Below are 23,622 nucleotides of genomic sequence, written 5' to 3'. Positions count from 1 at the left end.
ATAAAGCAGCAAACTGCCCTAGTGAGACTCAGTTATCTACACCTTAACCTACTGTCAAATCAAAACATGTTCTAGCAATGCTTTACATGGAACACATAACCCTTAGGCAGTGATGCTAAATCACTTTATAACAAACTGTAACATAAAACCAGAAAAAAACTGGAAGGTACAAGCCCTTTGAAGGAGTAAGTGAAGTCTTCTGGTTTGTTTCTAAACTAATGCATACACAGTTGTGTTATTAAAGAATATATTTGACACCGTAATTACCAAAAAATACCCACGGGGCTTAAAAAAAAAAAAAAAAAAAAAAAAAAAAGACTGAAAGAGGATCTGAATACAAAACAGAAAAAAAAATCATACGAGAAAAAAACATTTCAGAGGAACTTTCTGTACATAAGACACAATTATCAGCTTTTGTCCTAAATGTAATTTCATAAAAGTTTTCCCCTACATTCTCTGAGGATTGTATCCTGTTCACTTTGCAGAACTTACTACATTGATAAAGCTTATTATAATAAGCTTGTCCACCAACTACTGTACAACACGGCTAGGACTTGCTTATCTATGCAGAACCAAACTATGCTGGAACTGCGTTATAGAATCTGCCACCCAGTAAGACAAAGTTTTTCTAGTTGCAAGCCCTGTTGCAGACTTCGTTTTGCATAATTCAATCTGAATTCAATTTTCGTTTTGTGTAATTCAAATGAATATGAAATTCCAGATAATACCATAAATTTCTGAATAAATGAAATAAGTTTTGGTCTTACAACTCTGCTGCTGAAATCTCCTTGGGATTGTTTTCTCTTGTACAAAAATTGTTACAATTGTTTCAAATTGGCGAAATATCACCTTTATGCATTTTGGTCTAATAAGATCAGTTCTATAGTATATACGAAAAACCACTTCAGAGAAGACTTTGCAGGGATTATGCATCACATATATAAAATCTATTTTTTCTATTTAAAAAATATTACTTTACTAATAATTATCCCAATGATCCCTATTTTAACTTCTTCAAGTTACAAAAATGAGGTTTAAGACTGAAAGCTATAATGCCATTTACTGTGATCTAGCTTTTCTCTTACTTCTGCTTAAAGCACAACTCGATTTCAAATTGGGAGGTAACCAGACAGTGAAATGGTGCAGAAAAGCTGTACCTGTATGGTGTCAAACAAATGATATATGGATATTTATTTTGATTCTGCAACAGCCCTTTATAACTCTCCTAAATTACAAGTTATGCATGGGCTTCTGGAGTAATATTTTCTACCTGGAAAAATACTGAAATGGTCAAAATCAAACATAAAGCTACATACCAGGGGCTGCTTTCCCTACTGCATTTGCTAGTTGTTAGAGATGTGTTTGTGTGTGTGTATACATATGTATTTTAAATAAAGTTTAATTCCTTTGTCATCATGTTCTGTTCTTAGATAACTCTGAAGTCACCTAACTACACTCATAATAGTGATCTGTTTCCTGTGGGAATGATTGTGCAGTTCCAAACTTCAATAAAGGATCCTGTGGGAAAACAGGTGGTCTGGGATGGGCAAAGCACTTGTGTAAATTACACAATAACAGCAGAAGATACCTGCATCAATCTTCTGGCCTCTCATATACAAGTTTTTCTAGAGAGATCTGAAAATGACATTACCTTGATTTCCTGAGGCAATGTCAGCCAGCGCAAGCCTGGGAGATTGTCTAAGAATAACGCACTGCAGGTATCATAGTGTTGAGCACTGGGACTGGCATTTGACTTGAGTCTTGCAGGCTGAAGTGCACGCTGGAAGAACAGGCTGAAAAAATGATCCAGACGAGAAACATTTTCCACCTGGCAAAAAGCACTGAACAAACATGAACTCCAAGTTAGAATAACACTGAGAAACTTGTAGCTTGTGTATATAACCCCCTGTGCTACAGAAGTCTCTTTACAGCATGATACTACATTTGGATTTTTTTTTTTTTTGTAACGTTCACTTTAAACATGAAAAAACCCACTAGGCTAATATCCAGGCAGTACCTACAAACAAAGTAAAAAATAAAGCAGTATAGTATTATAGTAGATGTCTTAGAGCAACTTAAGATGAGACAATGATCAGCTTCATCCTTTTGGAAATTAAGATTATTCTTTTTCTTTCTCTGTGGCACACACATTTTAACCCTGAATTGAATGCAAGCATATGAATAGCCTACCTTGGCAATTTTATTTAGGTTACAGTCAGAGAGAAAATTTTCTGGGTGATTTCCAAATGCAGAGGAAGACAGTCGCTCTGCCAAATAAAGTTGAGAAGTCTGGAGTGTTTATTAAAAATATAACACTGATTCATAAGTACGTTTTACAGACAGTGCTTTAACACAAAGCATAACATTTGCAGAGTGCTGTTGACATACACAGTGACTTAGATTATGTGAATAATTTAACCTAATCAAGGACAAAACTTTCTGAAGTAACAAAGACTGTTTAAAAAGTGTCTTACTAGTGTTAAGACTGAAAAAGACAAGAAGAACAGAATTCTGGGTTTTGTGCAAGTGTAAAAGAATATGCAAAGAAATTCCATGTAAACATTAAAATTAATGCTACTAGCTGTCTTTTTCAATGACAATCAATGAAAAATTAGCGACTGAAAAGAAAATACTTTTGAAAGAACTCACCTATCTAAAGAACTGTACATAAATTTCAAGGTCCTGACAACATCTTCAATCATGTTCCTCAGCTGAGGAAGTGGCACACTAAAAAATAAAAATTCAAACGTACAGCTATATTTATAACATCTTCACTATGAATAAGCATAGGCATCTTCTGAAGAGCTCTGTTCTTAACTAGTGACATAGTGCAAACAAAAAATTCTTCATCGGACTGTATGAGAGATTTACTTTGAGTGACTTGCCCGTGATGACACAGACAGTAGTAAAGCTGGGGGGGGGGGGGGGGGGGGGGGGCAGGGAAGAAGTCCTCCTAGAACAGATCAATATGTAATATTACTGCTGTTATTCAGTAGTCTCTAATCAGGACTTGACTTTACCAAACACTAAAAATTACTGTTTTCTAGCCTACACATATTTCTGAGATCTAAAGAGACCTTATTCCCTTTAGCGGAAATGAAAAAGAAACTGTACCAATGGATATATAAAAGATGCGAACAAAGTCCATCAAAGAAGTGGAAGCACAGAAACTAGTTAAAGACTACATTGTAAGCCCTCTCTTTCTTGCTTTTTTGATAGAAGAGTACAATTTGAGGACACATAACAGGGAAGAAAATAAAATTAAAAGGAAAACAAAGCGTTTTATTTGAAACTCACTTTTCTTCAGGAAGGCCAATTACAAGCAACTTGTCAGATTCTTTCCAGTAAACAACTTGAACCAGTTTTCCGCATAAGAAAAGGGAGGAACTAGAAAAATTAAACCAGAAGTACTTCTGTTAACACTATGAAGTCATAAAAGACCACCATTACAAGCCAGAATGATTTATATGTATTTTATATGCAAAATCTTATGATCATGTATAATCACATGCATGCAACTGGGCTAGGTAATGATATTAATTATTACAGAACTCAAAGACTCTCCGATTTCCCCTCCAAACAGATCACACCAGTAGTAACAACGTTTTCAAGTACACAAATATAAAGGATGAACAACTGCTACTGAAGCGCCACAGTCATCTTCTGAGTGATTCAGATATTCTTTAAAGGTCTTCCTGCCTAGCTTTTATCACAATCAACTTAGAAAATGAATGCCATTTCAGATCACAGTGAGGTAACCAGAGGTCCTAATGAAGTTTCTCAACATAGTCACTCACAAAATCATTTAAAAAGACTCCACACATGTTCTGAAAACAAGCCCAGGAGGTATTTGAACATATTACCTGAGTGATAAATATAAGCTTGAACTCTCATGCTATCTCCTTGTATAGAAATTGCTCTACATAGCTCAGCAATCCCAGAAAAACACAGAGAACTTATCTGAGCCATACAGTGGATTCGAATATGAAACAGAATTAGACCCAATGTTCTAATTTGCAGTTAACCCTACATTACGCACCAGATTATCAGATTAAATGTACTGGTAGCTGCTAAAACCAAGGTCTGTAAGCATCTCAAAAACTGAATTCATAGCAAAACCCCACCTTTCTTACTATTACGTTAGAAATTTTACCTAACAAGATAACACTGCTGCAAAGTGGAAAAAAAGGTAACTTTAGTTTAAACTTTAAAGATTAAAGAAGTTAATTTTTAGGCTATGGCTCCATGATTAACTTGCTTCACTGATTCATTCATACTGTAAAATTGACGGTACTGAATAAAACAGTGTCATTTTGTTAGTTAAGAAGTACCTTAGTATTTTTGCAGGTTTTATCCTTCATGTAACCAAAAGTGCTCTCCAAACAAAAAAAGTTATATATTTATAATGCAATTACCTACAAAGAAATAAACATCCCCATCCCAAAAGATCCACAATACATATGCAGACACAATAATCGTAATTTAGTCTTCTGACAGAAAAAGCTTCATAGCAGAGCTGGGGATTATCTATTATATTTTTTCAAGAGATGAGACAGTCCACAGAGACCAGCAGAATTGCTTTTGTATTTTTAGAACTCAAAAATGGGAAATTGAGAACCTTAACAGGAAAGGTGAATCTACATTATCATGGATTTCTGTGTTGTTATTCTGATGATACCATTGGTATAGATCATCAAACAGCGGACTGATTTGTCCTTTGGATGTGTTCGAAAATGTCAAAAAATGCTTCTATACGGGAGAATTTCCATTAATAATGCATAAGCATTTAAGAGGTATTAACATACTTCAGTGCTAATTAATGTGGCATTGCATTAAAATACTGGTATATGCAAAAGATCAAAAGCCTGTGTTTGATAGCTGCTGCTAAAGGAGTCAATCCACATCCCTATTGATCACTACTAAATCAGTAACATAACTTTTAGTAACTTATTAACTAGAAAGTTATAAGCATGGTTAAAGCACAGTGTTAAAACTTCTTACTCAAAATAGCAGGATACCAACAAGTCTGATTAAAAAAAAAAAAAGAAAGAAACAAATGTAAGCAAAAGTAAACTTACCAGTATTCATTTTCTGGTAAGCAAAAATATACAAAAGCACTTCAAGAAACTCCTTTTAAGGAAAAATTTATCAGTGGAAAACCCAACTTAAATACATTAAACAGGCTTTTTGCCTTTTGAGGAATTCCTTATTATTGCCAATGCTGTTCACTACTGCACTACTGCTTGCGCTCTGTATCCTTGGCCCTGAAATCCCACATACATTTGGCTTTTTTATACCCATCCACATCTTGTGTCTGACACACAAGGCACTGATGTGCAGAAGAGAATCTTGCCCAAGACCCCCAGGAGATGTAAACTCCTATACTGATTATCAATGGGAAGAAGTGTGAAACTGAAAAGTGATACCTGCTATCTCACTTTTAGTTATTCCATCAGAAAATCATCTACCTTTAAATATTCAATAATCTCTTGACATATCTCTGCCACCCCTACATCACTCAAAAAACTCAGGAGTCATTTTTATTAGACTTTTTACTAGAGTCCTGATCTGTGGATACAAAAATCTGTCAGGTGTTGCAAGTTGAATGTGAAATAAAATTAATTTAAAAGGAGCAGGCACTCATGAATTTAACTGAATTACAGTTTATGTTTTAAAAAATTTTTTAAATTTTGATTGAAGCTGTTGTAGAATTTCCAGTCTGCCATAGTATAGTGCCACAGAATCCCAGTTTAGATAAGGATGTTTTAAGAGATCTAAGAAGGGATCTAAAAACAATTTCACTGAACTAAAAATCCTAGTCATTGCCACCCATGACAAAGAAATTCCCCCAAATCAGTGTACATCCAGGCTGAGCAGTCCAACTTCAGGCATGCTGTTCTAGTTAAAACATCACTGCCTAATAGGTAGAGTCACTCTTGTTTTGTCTAGAACTTGATGCATGACCCATGTGTGTTTTTCTGTACACGTGTATAAAATAATACAAGTAGTAATACATTACATTTCAAATACTTTTACCTGATAATCTGGGTACCAGTAACACTTTCCAGTATGTCAGATAGTGTGAGAAATATTCCTCTCACACTTTTCAGTTTTTGGGATGCTTCTGATATGGGGTACTGATAAAGAATTTCTTGCTGTGAAGAAAGTTAGCTGTTAGTTAAGCAGAGCAAAACCAAAAACAAAATCACAAAAAAACCCCCACAGAAAACAAGATAAATTTTTTTCCTGGCATCAATTTTTTTTTAAACATGAAAGCTTTTATCATATACTTTCACATGGTATCAAAACAAGCAGTGGTCTGCACGAGCATACTGGAAAGTTCTAAAATGCACGTGAATGTTTCTGACAGTTTTAACTTTTCTATAAAATAGAAAAGTAGGACTTATTTAGAATTATTATATGGAGAATTGTTTTGTGACAATTTTTCTTTTTCTAACCAGTTCTTTAAAATACATTTTTTACATAAGTGTTTTAAAAAATTTTCTATTAATTATTTCAGCAGCCATAAAAATATAGTAGTAAGCAAACATATGATTCCCATTTATTGCTTTCTGCCAAACCATGATGGGCCAGAAATAATGTATGTAATATTAAGCATATCCAATGCAAAGAGTATAGTAAATTGTCTTTCTGCACAAACAAAAGAAACACAGAAATTATTAACTTTCCTATTTATGTCACTAAGCACATCCAGGCAGTGCCAATACCCGTTAGAATATTTTCCTTCATCAAAATTAAAAGAATGTAAAGAAGGACCTGGCAAACTCTTCATTCTTACCCAATTTAATTAGCCCTATTTTCAAATACTCATTAGTGACAAGGATTTTTTTTTCTTGAATCAACTCCTCAGCTGGAAAAAAACCTTGGCATTTTCTAATTACAGCACTACAAAGGGCTAGAAAGAGCCTTTTTTTCTACTCACTATGAACTGGGGCCTTTACACAAAATTCATTTGAGAATTATCTGTACACTCTCCCAGGGAAAGAAAAGACAACTGTAACAAAAGGTCATAGCTGTATTTTATATATATATATATATATATATATGTTACTGAGTTAGCAAGGTTCAGCACGTACCACCATACAAGATAGTTGTCTTCAAAGCAACGTGGAAGTTCACAGGCCAATGACAATGGAATTAATAAATGAGAAGTAACTCATTTCTTAAAAACTGTAAACCCTCCCTCAACCCAAAAAAGCCCAAACCCAAACCTGGACAGTCTATCTAAACTAATGGCTTATCAAACAGCTTCCCTTATTTATTCTACTCATTTCTCAAACAAAGCCTAAATAACATTTAAAAAAAAAATTATTAGTGCAGTCTTGACAACCTAAAAAATGGCTAAAAGAAATTGTGTCAAAATGGTGCTGACCAGCTAAAAACTATAATCTTCAAACACAGTGCACTGACAATGGAGGCTTTAAGTTGCATCTTACATAAGATTAAAAAAGAAACAGTAGATGAAAGACAACTATGAATTCTTAAAGATTAGTTCAGAAATTATAAAAACAGGGAGAAATGCTACAGGAAGTACAAGTCAGTGTCTGTATGAACCAAGCTATCGTAACAGCTACTCAGTAATACCTACTTTGCAAGTATGCTAAACACATGCTTCCAGTAACACTATCATGCAAGAGGACTGTGAACATTATTCCCTTTAAGACATGGTATTGCCAAAATCAGTTCAAACACATAAAGATGTTATAGTTGCATGCTGGTACAAATGATGTATAATTGTTATACCTACCTTGAACTGAAACATAGAAAAGACAAGATCAACCTTACTCACTGAAACCATCATCATATGGGACACTCCCCACAGGCATGCACACATCCTCAATGATTTCTAATACTACTTTCCTTTATAGTTGAGTAGATCAAGCTTACAAGTCTTAGAGCTCATTAATTCTATTTTTGGGTGCCAAAAGCTCACAAGTGGAAGAATTACTTACTAGTTCTAGTTGCCATTGTTTACATGGATGTGATCTGCATACCATGCGTCCTTTGGATACGGGTAAAGCAGCTTAGTAAAGGATCATTATATTTTTATGTGCAATATGGCATAGGTGTACAATAACTTCACTGCTAATCTGAAATACTACTGTAAGCTAAACCTGGAACGGTACATCTACAGGATAAATGTTGCTTACTGCTCACCAAATGAAATTAAAGACAAATGCCTTGAAGAGGGCAGCATTCTTTTGTTAGGAAGCGTTAGAAAGAGCTTGATTACACCAGCAAAGCACCTCTCAACATTAGAGACTATTTGGGGCTGCATAACTGCCAAGACTTCTCAGGAAACAATTCTTCCATGGTATGAAGGGCGAACAAGTGCATTACAATCCCTCTTTTACTTCTACTCAATATTCAGGGTTAATCCTGTTTCTTGGGAGAGTGTAAAGAAAAAATGGGGCAAGAAAGCAGTACTCCATTTACTCCGAAGCGCAGGACTTGCAATTAGGCTTTTGTATATCTATTCACCTACCAACAGAGGAGCCAGAGGCCCTGAAATAGGTTTTTTTTTTGGTTTGGGTTTTTTTTAAAAATATTTCATAAAGGTTGGGTGACCAGGAAAACACTAGTCTTTAAGTCTACAGCAATTGTCCATAGCTGTTCTATCCACATAAAATAGCAGTGTTGGACCACAAACTTAGAATTGAAGCAAAAAAGAACTATTTGCAATATGCAAGTGAACTTTGATAAAGCATCTTAAGTTTATTTAATTCACAGTTAAATGAGCTCTTTTCATTTTTATTATCGGAAAATACCAAAGCAGAAAAATACTGCAGTATCGTATGTTTTAATGGAAGCAGTCTGCGGGTGGGAAAAAGAGCGCAAAATTACCTTGCCTAGTTGCAACGCTATTAAAAAAAAAAAAAAAATTATAAGATACACTTGTATAAACTAATTTCTGCTGAAGGTACCTCCCATAAAAAAAATGTAGTCTCATAAACGGTATTGGAAAGAACTGCAAACCAAAGCTTACAGTGTTAGTATCTTGCTGTAATATGCAATGAAGCATACATTACCTTAAAAATATTACGTTAAGAGTGTGATTTATATTGCAAAGTTGAGTACTCCAGAGTTATGAAGTACTGGATTTATGGTTGCCTAATAGGCCTTAATTATACACACTCATCTGTCCATCTTGTCCTCTGCACAAGACAGGCATCTTTCAGAAGAAACGTAACACTTAAGACAACATCATGCTGCATACATACAAAAGAGCTGAATTAAGGTTGCACAAGTAGCCATAAATCTGTCATTTCCCAGCTTTCCACACTTGCCTCTGCAAACTTCGCAACGTTTTTTACACGATATTATTCTATCATGTAATTTTGTAGGGTTCTCCTCCCCAGCCCTGCCTCTAGAAAATAAAATTAAACTCCATTATGTGTAGTTGTAATACTTTTTCTCTATTACACATCACCAACAGAGCAATACAGACTTCTATCAGTTGAAAAACAGTATAAAAAAAAGACAGACATCTCAGAGAAGGGATGTAGCACTGACTGGATCCGAGGGTTAATTTCAGGGGACAGAGAGCAAAACGTCTTTCTTCTGCTCCCCACTCCATCACTCTCCTGCCATGCAGTCCCTAGGGACTGGCAAAACTTGTGCTTCATTTGATGTCTCCACATCACAGATAATATAAGATCACCGGGGCACTATGCTAAATCTAAGGAAAATCTGCAGAAGGGGAGAAGAGTCTGTTTCCAATGTCTGTTCCTAAAAAGTCCACTTTGTCCATTTGTCATTTTCAGATCAGGCAAGAGGCCAAGCTCGGCTCTCCACACTGTTCTGTGTCCCAGCATTCTGGGTGGAGTATTTGTAGCTATGGCTACATCATGAACAACATCTACACAAACTTATAATGGGTTATACGTACACTGGCAAAATTTTTCTGAAGAACACAAAAAGGAAAGAGATGTGAAAGGAAGCTTCACAGGACAAAGGAAAAGTACTTCAGTAGCTCAAAAATGCTGCCCAAACAAGAACCAACAAAGTTGATTGCAAACAGCAGACATGCAAGAGTCCTGTAAGAAAAGGCACATTAGCATTTCAAAACAGGAGGAGCTAGACAGATTACGTATGTGGACTGCCAACAGCTTCTGCTGGAGACAACTTTTTTGACTAGGCAGATTGCATAGTTCAAGTGTGAGAGGCATATTGAAAACATCACAGAGAGCATCTGAGAGACAATAACGAACTTCTGAATTTACCTCTGCTTTGTCTGTTAACACCTCTAGCCTACTCTTTATGTAAAGACATTCAGCAGCACTGAAGTCATTTAAAGTCCAATTAGAGTTTGTCAGCAGTGATGATAACTTCTTTTCCCTGGAATTTCAGGCCTTATTTCTGTCAAACTGGACGTTTTACAGACTAGTCAAAACGATTAGCAAGGTTTTTTAATCCTTTTTTTTTTTTTTTTTTTACATCAAAAGGCATAGCAGTTGCTGTTGTCAGTTGTTACCTTTCATCTTCAGTTTTACTTAGCCACATACCTCATCCTTAGACGTTTCAGAGTCCAGTTTCAGTGTGAGGAACATCACAATATGAGGCACATCTTGTATAGCCTGTTGAAGGTCTGTACTATCTTCTCCCCACAAGAGCCGAACCAGATTGTTCATACTTGACTGTGCCCGTTTATACCCTTGCTGAGAAGTTCCTTCAGGCTCAAATATTGATGTTTCAAATGTAAGTTTAACCTATTAAGATAATTAATTATTGTGAAAAAGAGGCTGTACTTACAATCTAGTATCAGGTGAAATAGATGCAGTTTGAGCCCTTGAAGAGATTAAGTTTTCTTAGCTTTACTGACAAGATGTAAGCATTCAAAAATTCCTGTTGTTTCAAGAAAACCAATTATATATTCAGCATTACATAACCATCTACTATTAAGGACAAAGCCAGCTATTACATGCTCTATGAACCATGTGAATAAGCATGTGGTTTGGTGTGTTTTCATACTTAATTCTTATGGTTTTGAGAATGGAAAAATATACTTACTGCTCTGGGTTTGAACACAAAACCTATTACCCTGCTCTTGAAACACACACAATATTTGACTTATTTCAAAATGTCAGCACTTTCCTAAGTATATATCCTCAAGGCTCTTCCATGAGCATTTCTTTGCTATTTTGAGTGCACTGACAGGTACATTTGCACAGGAAAATCAATTTACATTAGACTGCAAAAGTCTGTGAATTTGTAATACTCAGCAATTCTTTCAATCTGCCAACATTTTCACTATGTTAACTTTCTTCTTTTTTTTTAAGCTGTGAAGTCAGCAAATAAGAGTTTTGTTGCTGCATTTAACAACTGTACACAACCAGCAAGAAGCATAAAAATTGTTTACATCACTTGCTGCGCTCTGTCTTCGGAAGAAGAAAAAAAAATCAAAGCACAAACAGGGCATTCTCTCTTAAAAAATAACTTAAAGTTTAGATCATCAAGCTCACTGTCAAAAAAATTACATGATGTTTACTGTTCTTTATTTCCCAAATAAAGTAAACCCCAGGAATTTTAGTATAAATGCGCATTTCCTGGCTCACAAGCAACACAAAATCCAATGAACACTTCATCCTAAGTATGAAAGAAGGATATGTGAGAAATACCTAGCTCTCGACTGAGCATAAAATCGTAATTTCCAAGGAGAATAAATTGATTTATTTTCTTGGACGATACCTTAGTTTTCATCATTGTTCAAAGTGACCGAAAATATATCTATTTGGACTAAGTAGAGGCACGCTCTCAGTTCCCTCTTTCATATGTTTCTACTCACGATTGTTTGTCTGCCGTAAAGTATCCTTAACATGCCTATTGACTGGGAAGTTCTAAACATAATACATCACACCAAATCCTGCTTCTCTTTAAAGTTAGTGACAGTTTAGGCTAATGATTGAGGCAACAAAAAAGGTTTATATTTTCCCAGTTGCAATCAATTTGAAAAGCCCAAGCAGAGGTAATTTATACATTATAGATAATTCACATTTTCGTAATTGTGTATGTGTACACTCATACTTAAAGAGAGGAGTGCCAGCAAGAAATAATGGTGCTTTAAAACACCCACTGCCTGTCAAACTAGATCAGAGAGAAGCGCCATCATCGGCTCTTCCAGCTCCAACATTTAAGTCACTGGCTGCCGCCTTCCCATTCCACTCTACTCCCTCCCAACACTTCTCATTAATCCTTTCCCCTCCTATTTTGGCTGCTATCAGCTTTTTTCTCTTTTCCCATTCTCTGGAACAGCACTGCACTCAATCCTGCTCTCCTGCCATGTGCTACCACTTTCTTTTCTGACAGTAACTCATCCCTCGCTCTCTCCTCATCATTTCAGTTTCGATTCATTACACTGCATATTAACAGGACTCGAGGAGCAGAAACATCCAGCTAAGAAGCAGTGGCTTTTTAAGACCCAGTAACTTGATCGTTCGCAGTTTTATAGATTCAAGTTTTCTCCTCTGGCGTTCTGTGACTCAGTTCTCTTTCTTCGTCACGCCATCTGCATGTATTTCAGAGGATTTTCCTCATACCCTGTTTAACTTCTTGCAGATTTCCTCAAGGCTCAATAGTTATTTCTCTTAACTTCTACTACATCTTGTCTGTGGACACTTATTCATGACACTTAGGCTACAGTCTCTACCCTAATGACACACAGATGGAATTCTTGCTGCAGTCTATCTTTTAGTCTCTCAATTTTAAAAAAACCAAACTCTGTCTGTCTTGTCTTAAAGACACAACCACATGGGCCTCCAAGCAAGAGCTCAAAACAAACAGGGCCAAACAGAACTTTTAACTCTCCCTCCTCCTGTAGGCATCCAAGCTGCCTCCCATATTGCTGTGGGCAATACCACACAGCTCAGATGTGAAGTCACTGCATTTTGAGAAAGATCTCTCTCCACACTTTGACTACAAGTTCCTTTACAAATCTTCTTGATTCAAGCTAACAGCTTGAAACATGAATTTTTCTGTTCCTCTCTACTTTTGTCCAAGTTCTAATCTATTTCCTACCTTAAAAAAAAAAAAAAAAATCACTGTGAAAAAGACCATCTAGGCTAGAAAATGCTGTAACAGAAAATGACCAAGAGACTACCTATCTACATACACTAAAAACTATTTTTCTTTTTTGTGGAGGAGAAATGAATCTTTGTCCTGAGCAGTGCACAGGATCTGATTAAATATGTGACTACTGAATTACCCTTTTGTAAATACGGACTATGAAATCTTTCACAACTTTGATTCCATTTCTCCTAAAGAAAATCCACTCAATGCATAGCAGAAAACAGAAAAGGAAATGAAATGAAGAATGGAAAAAGCACAGAAAATATTAGTATTCCACTCTATAAATATACAGCATGCACACATTTGCAATACTTAGAACAGTTCTCAAAAAGAATTTAATCAAACTGCAAGAAGGCAGTGATGAAGGTGACAGTAACAGCAAACTATGAGGTACATAGATGGGGATTTTCCCGCTTAGGAAAGATGTGACAAAAGTGGAAAATGACAGAGCTCTCCAAAGTCATGGAATGATACAAAGAGTAAGACGCAGACAGTTAACTACTCCTCACTTAATTAACTATTCCGCACTTAATTAGATCGCAGTTTGAAAACCAACAAAAATGAGTGTAACACAAACCAGTTATGTAAATCACTGCTACAGGATGCTGTGGAGGTCAAAGAAATTTTATGAACTAGATTAAAAAAGGAAAAGATACAAACCTGTAAGTGATGCAACAACTATTGACTGCTGGAAGCTGGATAAGTATGATGGGAAGGTCACTCTGTATTTAATTTGTTTCTTAATACTCTTTACTTAAACATTTGTCAGTGTAAGAAACAGAAAATGTAGCTGTTGTACTATTGGTCTGACCCAGAAAGGCACAGTTTCTGTTTATCTGCAAGAAAGCTGTATGTCTTAGAATATGGATTTTATTATAGATAGAGCTGGTGGCATTGCCTGCCTTTTAAGACTGCCTGCCATTTCCTGTTGTAAGTCTCTGTTTTCCATGTGCTTATGGTTTGCACAACTGTAACTCAAAATTTCAGGCTGAAATTTCTGATTCTGAATGTCTGCCTCAGGCTGAATATTTTTAGAAAGTTTCGGGTAAAATGGTTCTGCAACTTCCAAGTATCAGGGTAAGGAAAAGTACGTTCTTTTAGCCTATCTACCCCTTCCTATACTGTCTTTGTCTTGTGGTCCTAGGAAACGGCAGCTATTTTGATTACAGAAATGTAAAATTATATAGACTGTGGAATGTAACTTTATCATACTATCTCAAGCATTGATTGAGGGGTATGCTTTGGCCTATCACACTCAGTGACTGCTACAGAACTTCTAAATGAGATATCCAATGCTTTAATCAGAATCATGACTTCATCTTATTAGGTGACATGCAAGCACCCAAACAGAAACAGTTGAGTCATTAAAAAAAAAAAAAAAAAAAAACCCCAAACAACAAAAAAACCCCCAAAGACTGATGTAGCATTTGGACTTCTGTTGCTCAATAAATACACTTAACTAGCCCTTACATGCCTAGAAGCTAGTTTGCCTAAACTGAGGTATGGAAAACAAAAATCTGGAAATATAATGAGAGATGTTATGCCACATGCTGCAACTAAGAGAATCTAGGTAGTTAGTTTTTGAAATTACTTCCAGTATTTTTTAACACTGAACCCAGAAGGGCAGTGACTTCTCTTACGTAAATAGCTTATATACTACAGTAAAACGACTTTAAACTGCATCTTTTTTGATATTTTGTAACATACAATGAACGAGAATACATTAACAATTTTGCTTGTGTAAGAGCTGTCTTTATTACTAAATCTCAGAAACAACAACCCTCTGTTTCTTCAGCAGCATGAGCACAGTGTTCTACACTGCAAAAAAATCGAGAACTCTGTATTTAAATTCTCCACTGGTCTATTTCAGCAATCGCTCTTCTGGCTTGACTCAAACTGCACAGTAAAAAAGGAATAATTGCACTTTAATAAAAGGTTTTGGAAAGCCAACATGACAAACAGTTACGCATTTCAAGTAATCGCTGTCTACTTGACAGATTTACTGACAAAGTAAACATTAACGTTGCATTAAAAGTAACTACTATATAAAGGGTTGCATTGCATTTTAGCAACAAGTAATATGTATACTCTAATCTAGCAAGGATACAATTAAATAAACTGCATAATCTCTGCTTTTTTAATCATTCTGTATTTAACAACAGTTACAGCAACTCCATATTTGGTCAAAGACAGGCAAGACAAGGTTTTTCTACCATGGAGCTCTGCCAATACCTGACCACAACTCTGGTAGCTTAGGCAAGCTTCATACTGTCAAATATCTTGGAAAGCTTCCTAAACTGACATACTAGTACTCAATCTTACTGCAGTTGCAGATGTAGTTCTACAGGCACTTACACTAGATAAGTTGCAAAGAGAAGCATGTTTAACAAAACCTAAAATTTCCTCTCCTTTTTAATCTCTAGACAGTAACACACTTCTATTATTAGCACCTCATATATTCTACCAGAATAAAAACTACCAAGAGATTACAGACATACCGTAAGAGACACTGTAATTTTAACCTGCTCCATCTCATATCTGTAAATTGCAACTTTAACGTTATCTTCCTCTCCACCAAGAAGTGGATTTAAGCAGAATAACTTAAAATACTTAATTTTATGCTACTAGCATCCAAGAGAATTAACACCCTCTTGGTTTAATTCTGAAATAGCTATCTAATTCTTTATTAGTTATTTCGTTCTTCATTATAGCTCCAAAATTATTATTCAGCTAGAAGAGAACATACATGCAGTAGGTTTGGGGGAAGAAACATTATTCATCAGGTCAGTTCTTTGGGTTTGGGGGTTTTTTTTGTCAATTTTTAGTACTGACCTCTATCAATCTTCATCACTGTTCAGGTTTGAAAGATCTTAAAAGTATTTAATATAAAAGCTCTTAAATGCTCAAGAATTTATTTTTCTATTTAAATATGAAAGTGGTATCAGTTTCTCCATTTAAATGCTCTTAAATATCTTTAATAGCACTACTTGTTAATTCAGGCTTCTTTTTATTCTCTTGTGGTTTGTGAGTCTCTTATACTGATGAAGAGGTAATTATTTAAGTATTTCCATAGCAATTATTACCGTTTTAAGAACGGTAATTGACAAAAAAGCCATTACTATTCTGCAGCTGTCATATTTATTTTTAAGCTAGACATCAGTATCTTGCTTCATACATGCTATTGCCAGATTGCACATCCCCAGCAGAGGCAAGGCGTCACAAAATTACACACATTGTCCTTAATTTCCTGAGATCAGAGTATTCAAGATAACAACTCTCAAAGTAAGCATACTTGCCATCTTTGCCTGTAACTACAACTATCGCTGGTTAAAAGTTCATGCAGGTCTCAAAGGAGTTACTTCCCTGTATTCAACTAGAAGTAATTAATTTTGATACAAGTGGTAACATAATAATGAAGTTGTTTTCTGAGCAGGAAAAGTAATAAAACTTGATTTTTCACATATGTATGTACTAAGTTCTCATAGAGAAACATGAATATTCAGAATTCTGCAAGCATAGAATACCCTGATTCCCACACTGGGCAAAAAAAATCAGGTGTTACGGTTAGTCTAAACCTAAAAGTATGATGCTACCTCTTGCACATTGTTGCATGTGCTTTCTGACTCTGGCTGATGACAAACAGAATATGTAACAGCTGGACTGTGCCTAATGTCCCTTAATGGGACACTGGCTTGAGTCACTTACTTGCACCTACCTATTTACACAAAACTTACCAGAATTGAACTCTGAAATTTCTACTCTAAGTTTGACTGAAGTCAACCAATGTGTTCAAAAAGTAAATGAGGAAATTCTAAGGAAAAGACTGTCTAAGTTCTGTTTCCTAAGGAAAAAAGGCTAGAAACAATATTAATTTTTACAGAGAACATATGGAATAAGTGTTCCACTACCATACCTGCATAGGACCTGGAACGCAAGACAAAACCCTTTCTATGTTTTCAGAATTCACATCAACATCATTTACAGCAACTAGAGCATCTCCTGGAGATAAAAGAGACAAAAGCATGAGAAAGTTAGATGGTATTACACCACAATACAAAGCCAAACAGTGTTTTGTTTTGAAAATTAATATGGCATTCAAACAGTCATAAATGACTTTTTGTTACATTTAAGTAGATAGTTTCTACATGCAACATTTACTATGTTTAAAAACGTTAAGTCTATTACCTCATTGCTCTTAAGGCATTACTGCCTTGCTTGCATCATTTTACAGAAATAACTGTCAAAACCTCTCCCCTCCATCCCGGCTTACATCACTCATGTTACTTGATCAGAAAACCCAACAACTTCACTAATCAAGTTATGCCCAAGAATTACTTCTTTCCCCTCCAAAACCACCTCCAAAACCACCACTTGCCAATCCTTCTCCACTGCTACCTCCACTGACATAAACACTACCATTTCCAAAAGCACTCCAAAGCTCACTCTTCCTGTAGCAGCTTACAAGTTCTAGGCCACCACTTACACCAAAGGTTTCAATTGTTGGCTGAGCCTAACTACGGGAGAATCCCACCACCCCTGAGCCCCTCTCTTTGAAGCAGTCCTGGCAATTACCATGCGTAGTAGTAACTCAGCTCAGTTCACTAAACGGGCAGAAAACCATTCACTCTTCCTCATTTCATCCCTACACCTCCTTTGTCTCTCAAGCCACACCACAATTTAGTCCTTTCTCTTCTTTTCTATGCCTTGTCCACTGCTGTGGCTTCTTATTCTGCCCTCTGCATGCTTTTATCCGCCAGTTCTTCCTGCCCAATGACATCTTGTGTTTTCTAAATCTGACTCTCTTCCCATTACTGGAAACAGGGAGAAAAAAACCCCAGGATCCCAAAGAAAAAGTCTTTAACTGGAAATGGAAAAGGTTTGAAAAATTAAAGGCACTAGTTATGAAAGCAAACAGAACCGTATTAGAGCTTACAGACTTAAAATCCACATTAAAGTTTAAAGTACAAAAATCAAGCTGGGATTTCTATCTGAAGTGAGGGGAAATACTCTAGAGAAGTATCACAGTAATAATTAGTTGATAGCCTCTGCCTCATCCCCCTCAAAAAGATGCATGTTTAAGCATGGAGTAAGAAGGATGAGAAAGACCAGTGAAAAAAAACACCTGTGAAGTTAGAAAACATAAAACTAAAGTAACATCAAAAGATAAAACTACTTAGACTTGTCAAAAGGAATAGAAATTGAAAAGTAAAAATAGAATTTTTGCTTGGTCATTCACCTACTTGCGGGGAAAAAAAAAAAAAAGGCAAAAAAAAAAAAAGCAGCAGCAGCAGTAAGAAAAGGATATATATTAAAGATATTCCAGGTATGGTAGTGGGAGACTGAAAAACCCAAAAGATTTGATTACGTAAGCTGGCAATTTAGACCATCAGTCCAACATTTAAGATGAGATTTGAGGTTGAACCTAAGTCAGAAAAACTCTCACTAAAAGAATAGTCCTTCATGGTTTCTCTAATATCAACATCCAAAGTTGGAAGCACTTTTCAGTATAAAAGAAACACTGTATCACAGAGGAAGAAACCAATAAATATTACTGGAATAACAGAAGTATAATGGAATTAAATAGTATATTTATTCTCAAGAAGGTAGCCAAGTAACACAAAACATGAAAAAGACAAACACAACACCCAGAAGCATCACGAAAGGCATTTCCTTTGAATGTAGGTGAGTATTAATAGGACCTGACAGGATCCCATCCAGAATACTCTTTACAATTCTATTCACCTGTGCTCAAGAAAAATGAAATCAAATGAGAGCAGATACACAGAAGTAATACTGCAATGACCATGGGAAATAGAGAACCCGTTTATGTTGGTTCTAGATGAGGTGACTAAAGGCTATGTGTGAAAGTAGCTAGAGTAGAAATCAGAAGGTTCTGTAATCTCAAAACAGAGAATTTCTAACAAGCTTTCCAATAAGGCTATCTAGGTCAAAATACCTAAGATGAGGCAACATAAATTTATGAAAAGAACTATATGAAGTGACTGCCAGTGGCACCAGGCTATAGGTCTTGATGGTTCATTAGGTACTTTCCAGAGCCAAATATTCAAGTTCAGAGTAATAAAATAGGCCTTATTTTCTACTTGATTTTCTTTGGTGTCACTTTCAGTTGTCTCTGCTTTCTGTCCTATTGGGTGAAAAACTTGATTAGTTTCCAGCTTGTATCTTCTGTCTGTAGAAAGGGAAATAAAGAAAAGAAATTAGCTTCTTACTAACATTGAAAGTGACTTGATTCCAAGGTCATTCTTAAGCCTTACAGGCGTGAACTAAAAATACCAAGAGCTGGTCTGGAAGAGCAAATTGAAAATCAAGCCTAATTTTGCTTGAGCTGCACAAAGACTCACTTAAAAAGTACCTCCACATCCTCTCCAAGATCATTAATATTAGCATTTAAAAGAGCGTAACATGTAATATGAAACACGTAATAAACGACTGAAAAAAAGAAAAAAGGATTGACTGAGGTACTTGATTTTCTTTCAAACTAGGTACTCTTGAGCTTTGTTTTCTAAGGAAATGAGTCTTCTAAAATAGTCCTATGAATAGCTTTGATGGCATTACTAAATTTCAGCCAAAGCTGGAAGAGAAGGTGCAAATCATGTTACATGCTAGAGTTCTCTTAATGGACTGCTGGACAGAGAAGTCCTCCCCTTTTACTTCCCTCTCCTGCCCCACGTAAAGCTGCACCCTGAGCTCATCACCCGCCCTGTTTGTGCTCCAGGCTGCCCAGTTCGTGCAAGGGCAGTTCAGAATCAGACACAGCAAACACTGACTTGTCCAAAAAGCTGTTAAGAGGGCAAGGGAGGGACGGGTATTATAAGAGCAGTATGAGGTATATCCCCACGTGTGGGGAAAGACGTGAGGGGAGGCATTCTGGGACTGGCATAGAGAAGGTACGTGATTATAATGTAAATCCAAAGGCAGCTGGACAGTTAATTATTTCCTCTGTTCACAGTTTGGTTTATTATTTGTATCTACATTTATATCTCATCACACTTAGGTGAGCCTTATTGAAAAAGGTGAAATAAACCAGCACGTTCCTCACAACTAGTGCTGCTACACTTGCAGGGTTCAGGGAACTCTATGAATTCCAGAACACACAGGCTAGAAGCTGCAAAAGGACACCTGTCCTTTTCTCCTGCAGCAGGACAGATGAAAAGCCAGAGGCAGCATTACAATAGTGTTCAACTACACCTGCAATAGAGAAATCCTCAGCCAGGTAGTGGCAGCACTGCTCATCACTCTTTCAGGCAGTGTAAAGAGATTAGAAAAAGTATATGGATTCGTAGCAAACGTGCACATTAGTGTAACTTTATTTTAAGCCTTCACTTGGCAACAAAAATGTGCTCAACTGCAGAAATAAAGCACTGAACTGTAAGGTTCAGTATATATTTTGAGGTTTCTAGGGAGAAGACTTGCTCAGCTCAAACTAACACAGTGATGATAATGATGTGCATACTAAGGAAAAGTTGAATCTGCGTCTCTGAGGTCTCTCCATTTTCTGAGAATCTAGTAAAGACAACAGAATCTGAAAGTTTAGAAGAATTCTGACAGTTTATCATTACTTCTATCTTCTACCTTGTTATTAAATACCATCAAATACAACTGGAATTCTTCCTAGGCACTAGGTCAATTGCTCAAAATCAGTGCAAAATACAATTAAGGCCAATGAGAGAAAGAACATTCTCCTTAACTAATCATCAGTAAGGAAATACAGAATCTCCCCAAAATGCAAGCAATATTCCTCTTTAATACACTAGGCAACAACCAACTGCTCACTGTTCTTTTACATTAGAGGAAAATTCATTCCTACTCTTTCTTACAGCAAAACCAAGAAAAGGTGAATTTTTATTATACACACAAAATGTTATCATTCCTTGGAATGAATTAAATTGTTTTTTCTATTTCAAGTAATAGTAGCTCTCTCCCTAACCTCTGTGTTTCTTGATACACAGCACAGTGAAGTTTTAGCCCATCAAATCTTCAATGCAACAATAATTCAAAGACAGGAAAGTTGAAAGTCAAACAGCATTTAAAAGCAACTCAGTAAGTCCACGCCAGAGCTTCAGGACTTGAAAATTAGTAATCAAAAGCAGAGTGTTCAGGCTACTCTAATATAACAAGAAATTATAAACAGAATTACTACGTTCTTTGTTGAAGAACACTGTATTAAAGATCATCATTCACAAATACAAGAGAAAGCATAAATTTGCTCTTGTACTCATCTGGAGCACTTTTTAAACAAAAGTTGTTTGTGTTCCATTTGTTTTACTAGAGACCTTACGAATTCTGTTGTAAAGCCAACAGTCATCTAATTCACAAAGCCATTCAAACCAGCTGCACACACTTTGTGAAGACATACACACCTCAGCACTTAAGGGAGTATTTTTGAACCACATCTCCCACAGCGGACTACACAAAGACACTTTGAAAGGAGATGATCCATCAGTATTTACATGTTATATATTCAAAGTGTTTTATTTATTTGATGCCTAATGTACACATGTAAAACTTTCATTGAAGCAGTAAATATTTATTCCATTCAATTTGTAAAAATGTAATCACGTACCATAAATGGAACAGCTTTCCAGAAGACACAGCCAAAGCAATCCTGTAAGGCTGCCTTCATTTTGCCAGAAAATGCCATATCGCTATTAAAGAACTGCGACTCAACATACAACTGAGAAAATCTGCATTTATCAGTATGGAGTATCCAAAATTGGGGGTGGGGGGTGTTGCAATTTTTTCCTTCTTTTCTTTTTGCCAAACACAACAGCATTCAGGGAATAGAGACTATGAAGTAACAGAATGAAAGACATCACTGACACAATAGGAAGTATGTAAAATTATGAACACAGAATATCTTAAAGCAGAACATGACCACAAGATCTATCCAGTGTGGTAATTAATGCCAGCGAAAGAGTTTATACATGCAAGTGTTCCTTTGTTAGAGTTTCACATCTACACTTTCTTTGAGAATTGTTTCCTCCCCTTTAGCAGTGTGAAAAACTTACAGGAAGTGAGACCGACTTAGCTCTTCAGACATTAAGACCGTCAGAAATATAGCGTGAATGTATAAAGCTTAATCTAATTTCACTTACTTAATGCTTAATCAATTTAGGTTAAATGAAATGAAAGGGTAAATAGTGTTTGCCATTGTTTAAGTTGATCTAAATCGATGGTTTGCAGAGTTAAGTCGAATTTTCCCAGACTGAAACATTGCTGAATTTCAGATGTGGAGAGACATTTCACTAGCGGAGAGAAAAAAAGTTCTACAGATGGTACTGCAAATACATTTTTCAATCATTCTTGTGCTCTATGAAGTGGGTGAAAAAGCCCCTCCAACTGACTTTTTTTAAGTACAGAGATCAAAGTGAACTTTATCCTTTTTGCTGAAGTAGATGCATATACTTATGTAGACAAAAAGCAGACATTTGCATGAAATCTTCTTTTCAATCCTGATATAAAATAATGTGAAATTTTGCCCCCCCCTTTTCTTTTGCTTTTCAACAATACAGTTGTATACAAAAATTTTACTGTATAATACTATATAGAATAGCATGGGACCTGCTCTCATTGGCTTGCATTTCTACCAGCAATAAGATCACTATTGTCTGTCATGAAAGTCACCAGTATATATGTTAAAAGATGAAGAACATTAGAACAAAGTCTCGCTCAGTTCCATTTTTAGAGACACAGTGAACAACAGCAACAGAGGAAATAAATTTTCTTCAGGCGGCTCCAGGATATCAGTCCTTGAGTCAATAAATTTATCTTTAGAAAAATACATGTCCTTCTCTTTAAGGCATAAAGTAAGCTTTTTTCTTAATCCCATAATAATGAATAATCAAGCTTTTGAGTTCTATCACTTATAAAAAGATTCTCAGTCCACAAAGAAACTATAAGATGTCCATATATGTTCTCCACACAATGCCAAGCAAAACTGAATTTCACTGAATTTCAAAAAACTGATGGAACAGAGAGAGAAGGCAGGAATTCTTTCCTATTTTCTTTTTTCTGTCTTTCCATCTTCTCATTAGAAAAAACTTCTCACATCCAGCCAGTAGTAGCTAAGAACAGTGTACATAGATCTCAAGACAGCTATTTTGCACATAGCTGATGAAATTATTCCTGCTTTTTTAAAGACAAAGTTTAGAAAAGTCTTTGGGACTGCTGGCATCCCTAAAATGTTTATTTCAGAACTGCCTATCACTTTGCCACACGAGGCACAGGACTATTACTTTTGTGAAATATCCATTCCCTAGAGATAAACCTGCAAGCACCATTTCTAAAAGTAGATCTTCTTTGCATTAAGCCAGGGTACACTGACTGATAAATGAATACCAGTTCCATACTGTGATGGGAAGTGAACATTTTTGGCTGAATTAAAATCAGAACCATGTTGTTCACATAGGAAAGGACTGAAGACACTTTTTTCATGAAATCCTAATATTTAGTTTCCTCTGTTCTTGGTAATGACTTGGTGGAAGTACTTATAATTGTTCACATACTCCTTTCCAA

At 35.9% G+C, this 23,622-nt stretch overlaps 1 protein-coding gene across 3 annotated transcripts in view; it reads right to left on the bottom strand.

Moving 5' to 3' along the window:
* INTU (inturned planar cell polarity protein) overlaps positions 1-23,622 on the bottom strand; it is a 57,630-nt gene that overhangs the window by 17,414 nt on the left and 16,594 nt on the right. For all 3 annotated transcript variants that reach the window (XM_052814940.1, XM_052814921.1, XM_052814930.1), the window contains exons 3-8: positions 17,000-17,085; positions 10,527-10,730; positions 6,037-6,155; positions 3,298-3,387; positions 2,650-2,727; positions 1,652-1,841 (exon numbers count right to left, since the gene is read on the bottom strand). In XM_052814940.1, coding sequence (XP_052670900.1) covers positions 1,652-1,841; positions 2,650-2,727; positions 3,298-3,387; positions 6,037-6,155; positions 10,527-10,730; positions 17,000-17,085 — 767 coding nt within the window. The remainder of the gene's footprint in view (positions 1-1,651; positions 1,842-2,649; positions 2,728-3,297; positions 3,388-6,036; positions 6,156-10,526; positions 10,731-16,999; positions 17,086-23,622) is intronic.

This window comes from Harpia harpyja, chromosome 2, assembly GCF_026419915.1.
Source record: "Harpia harpyja isolate bHarHar1 chromosome 2, bHarHar1 primary haplotype, whole genome shotgun sequence".
In the NCBI taxonomy this organism is placed as follows: Eukaryota; Metazoa; Chordata; class Aves; order Accipitriformes; family Accipitridae; genus Harpia; species Harpia harpyja.
The sequence above is the reverse complement of the archived record's forward strand: the minus strand, read 5'-3'. Positions and strand labels throughout refer to the sequence as shown.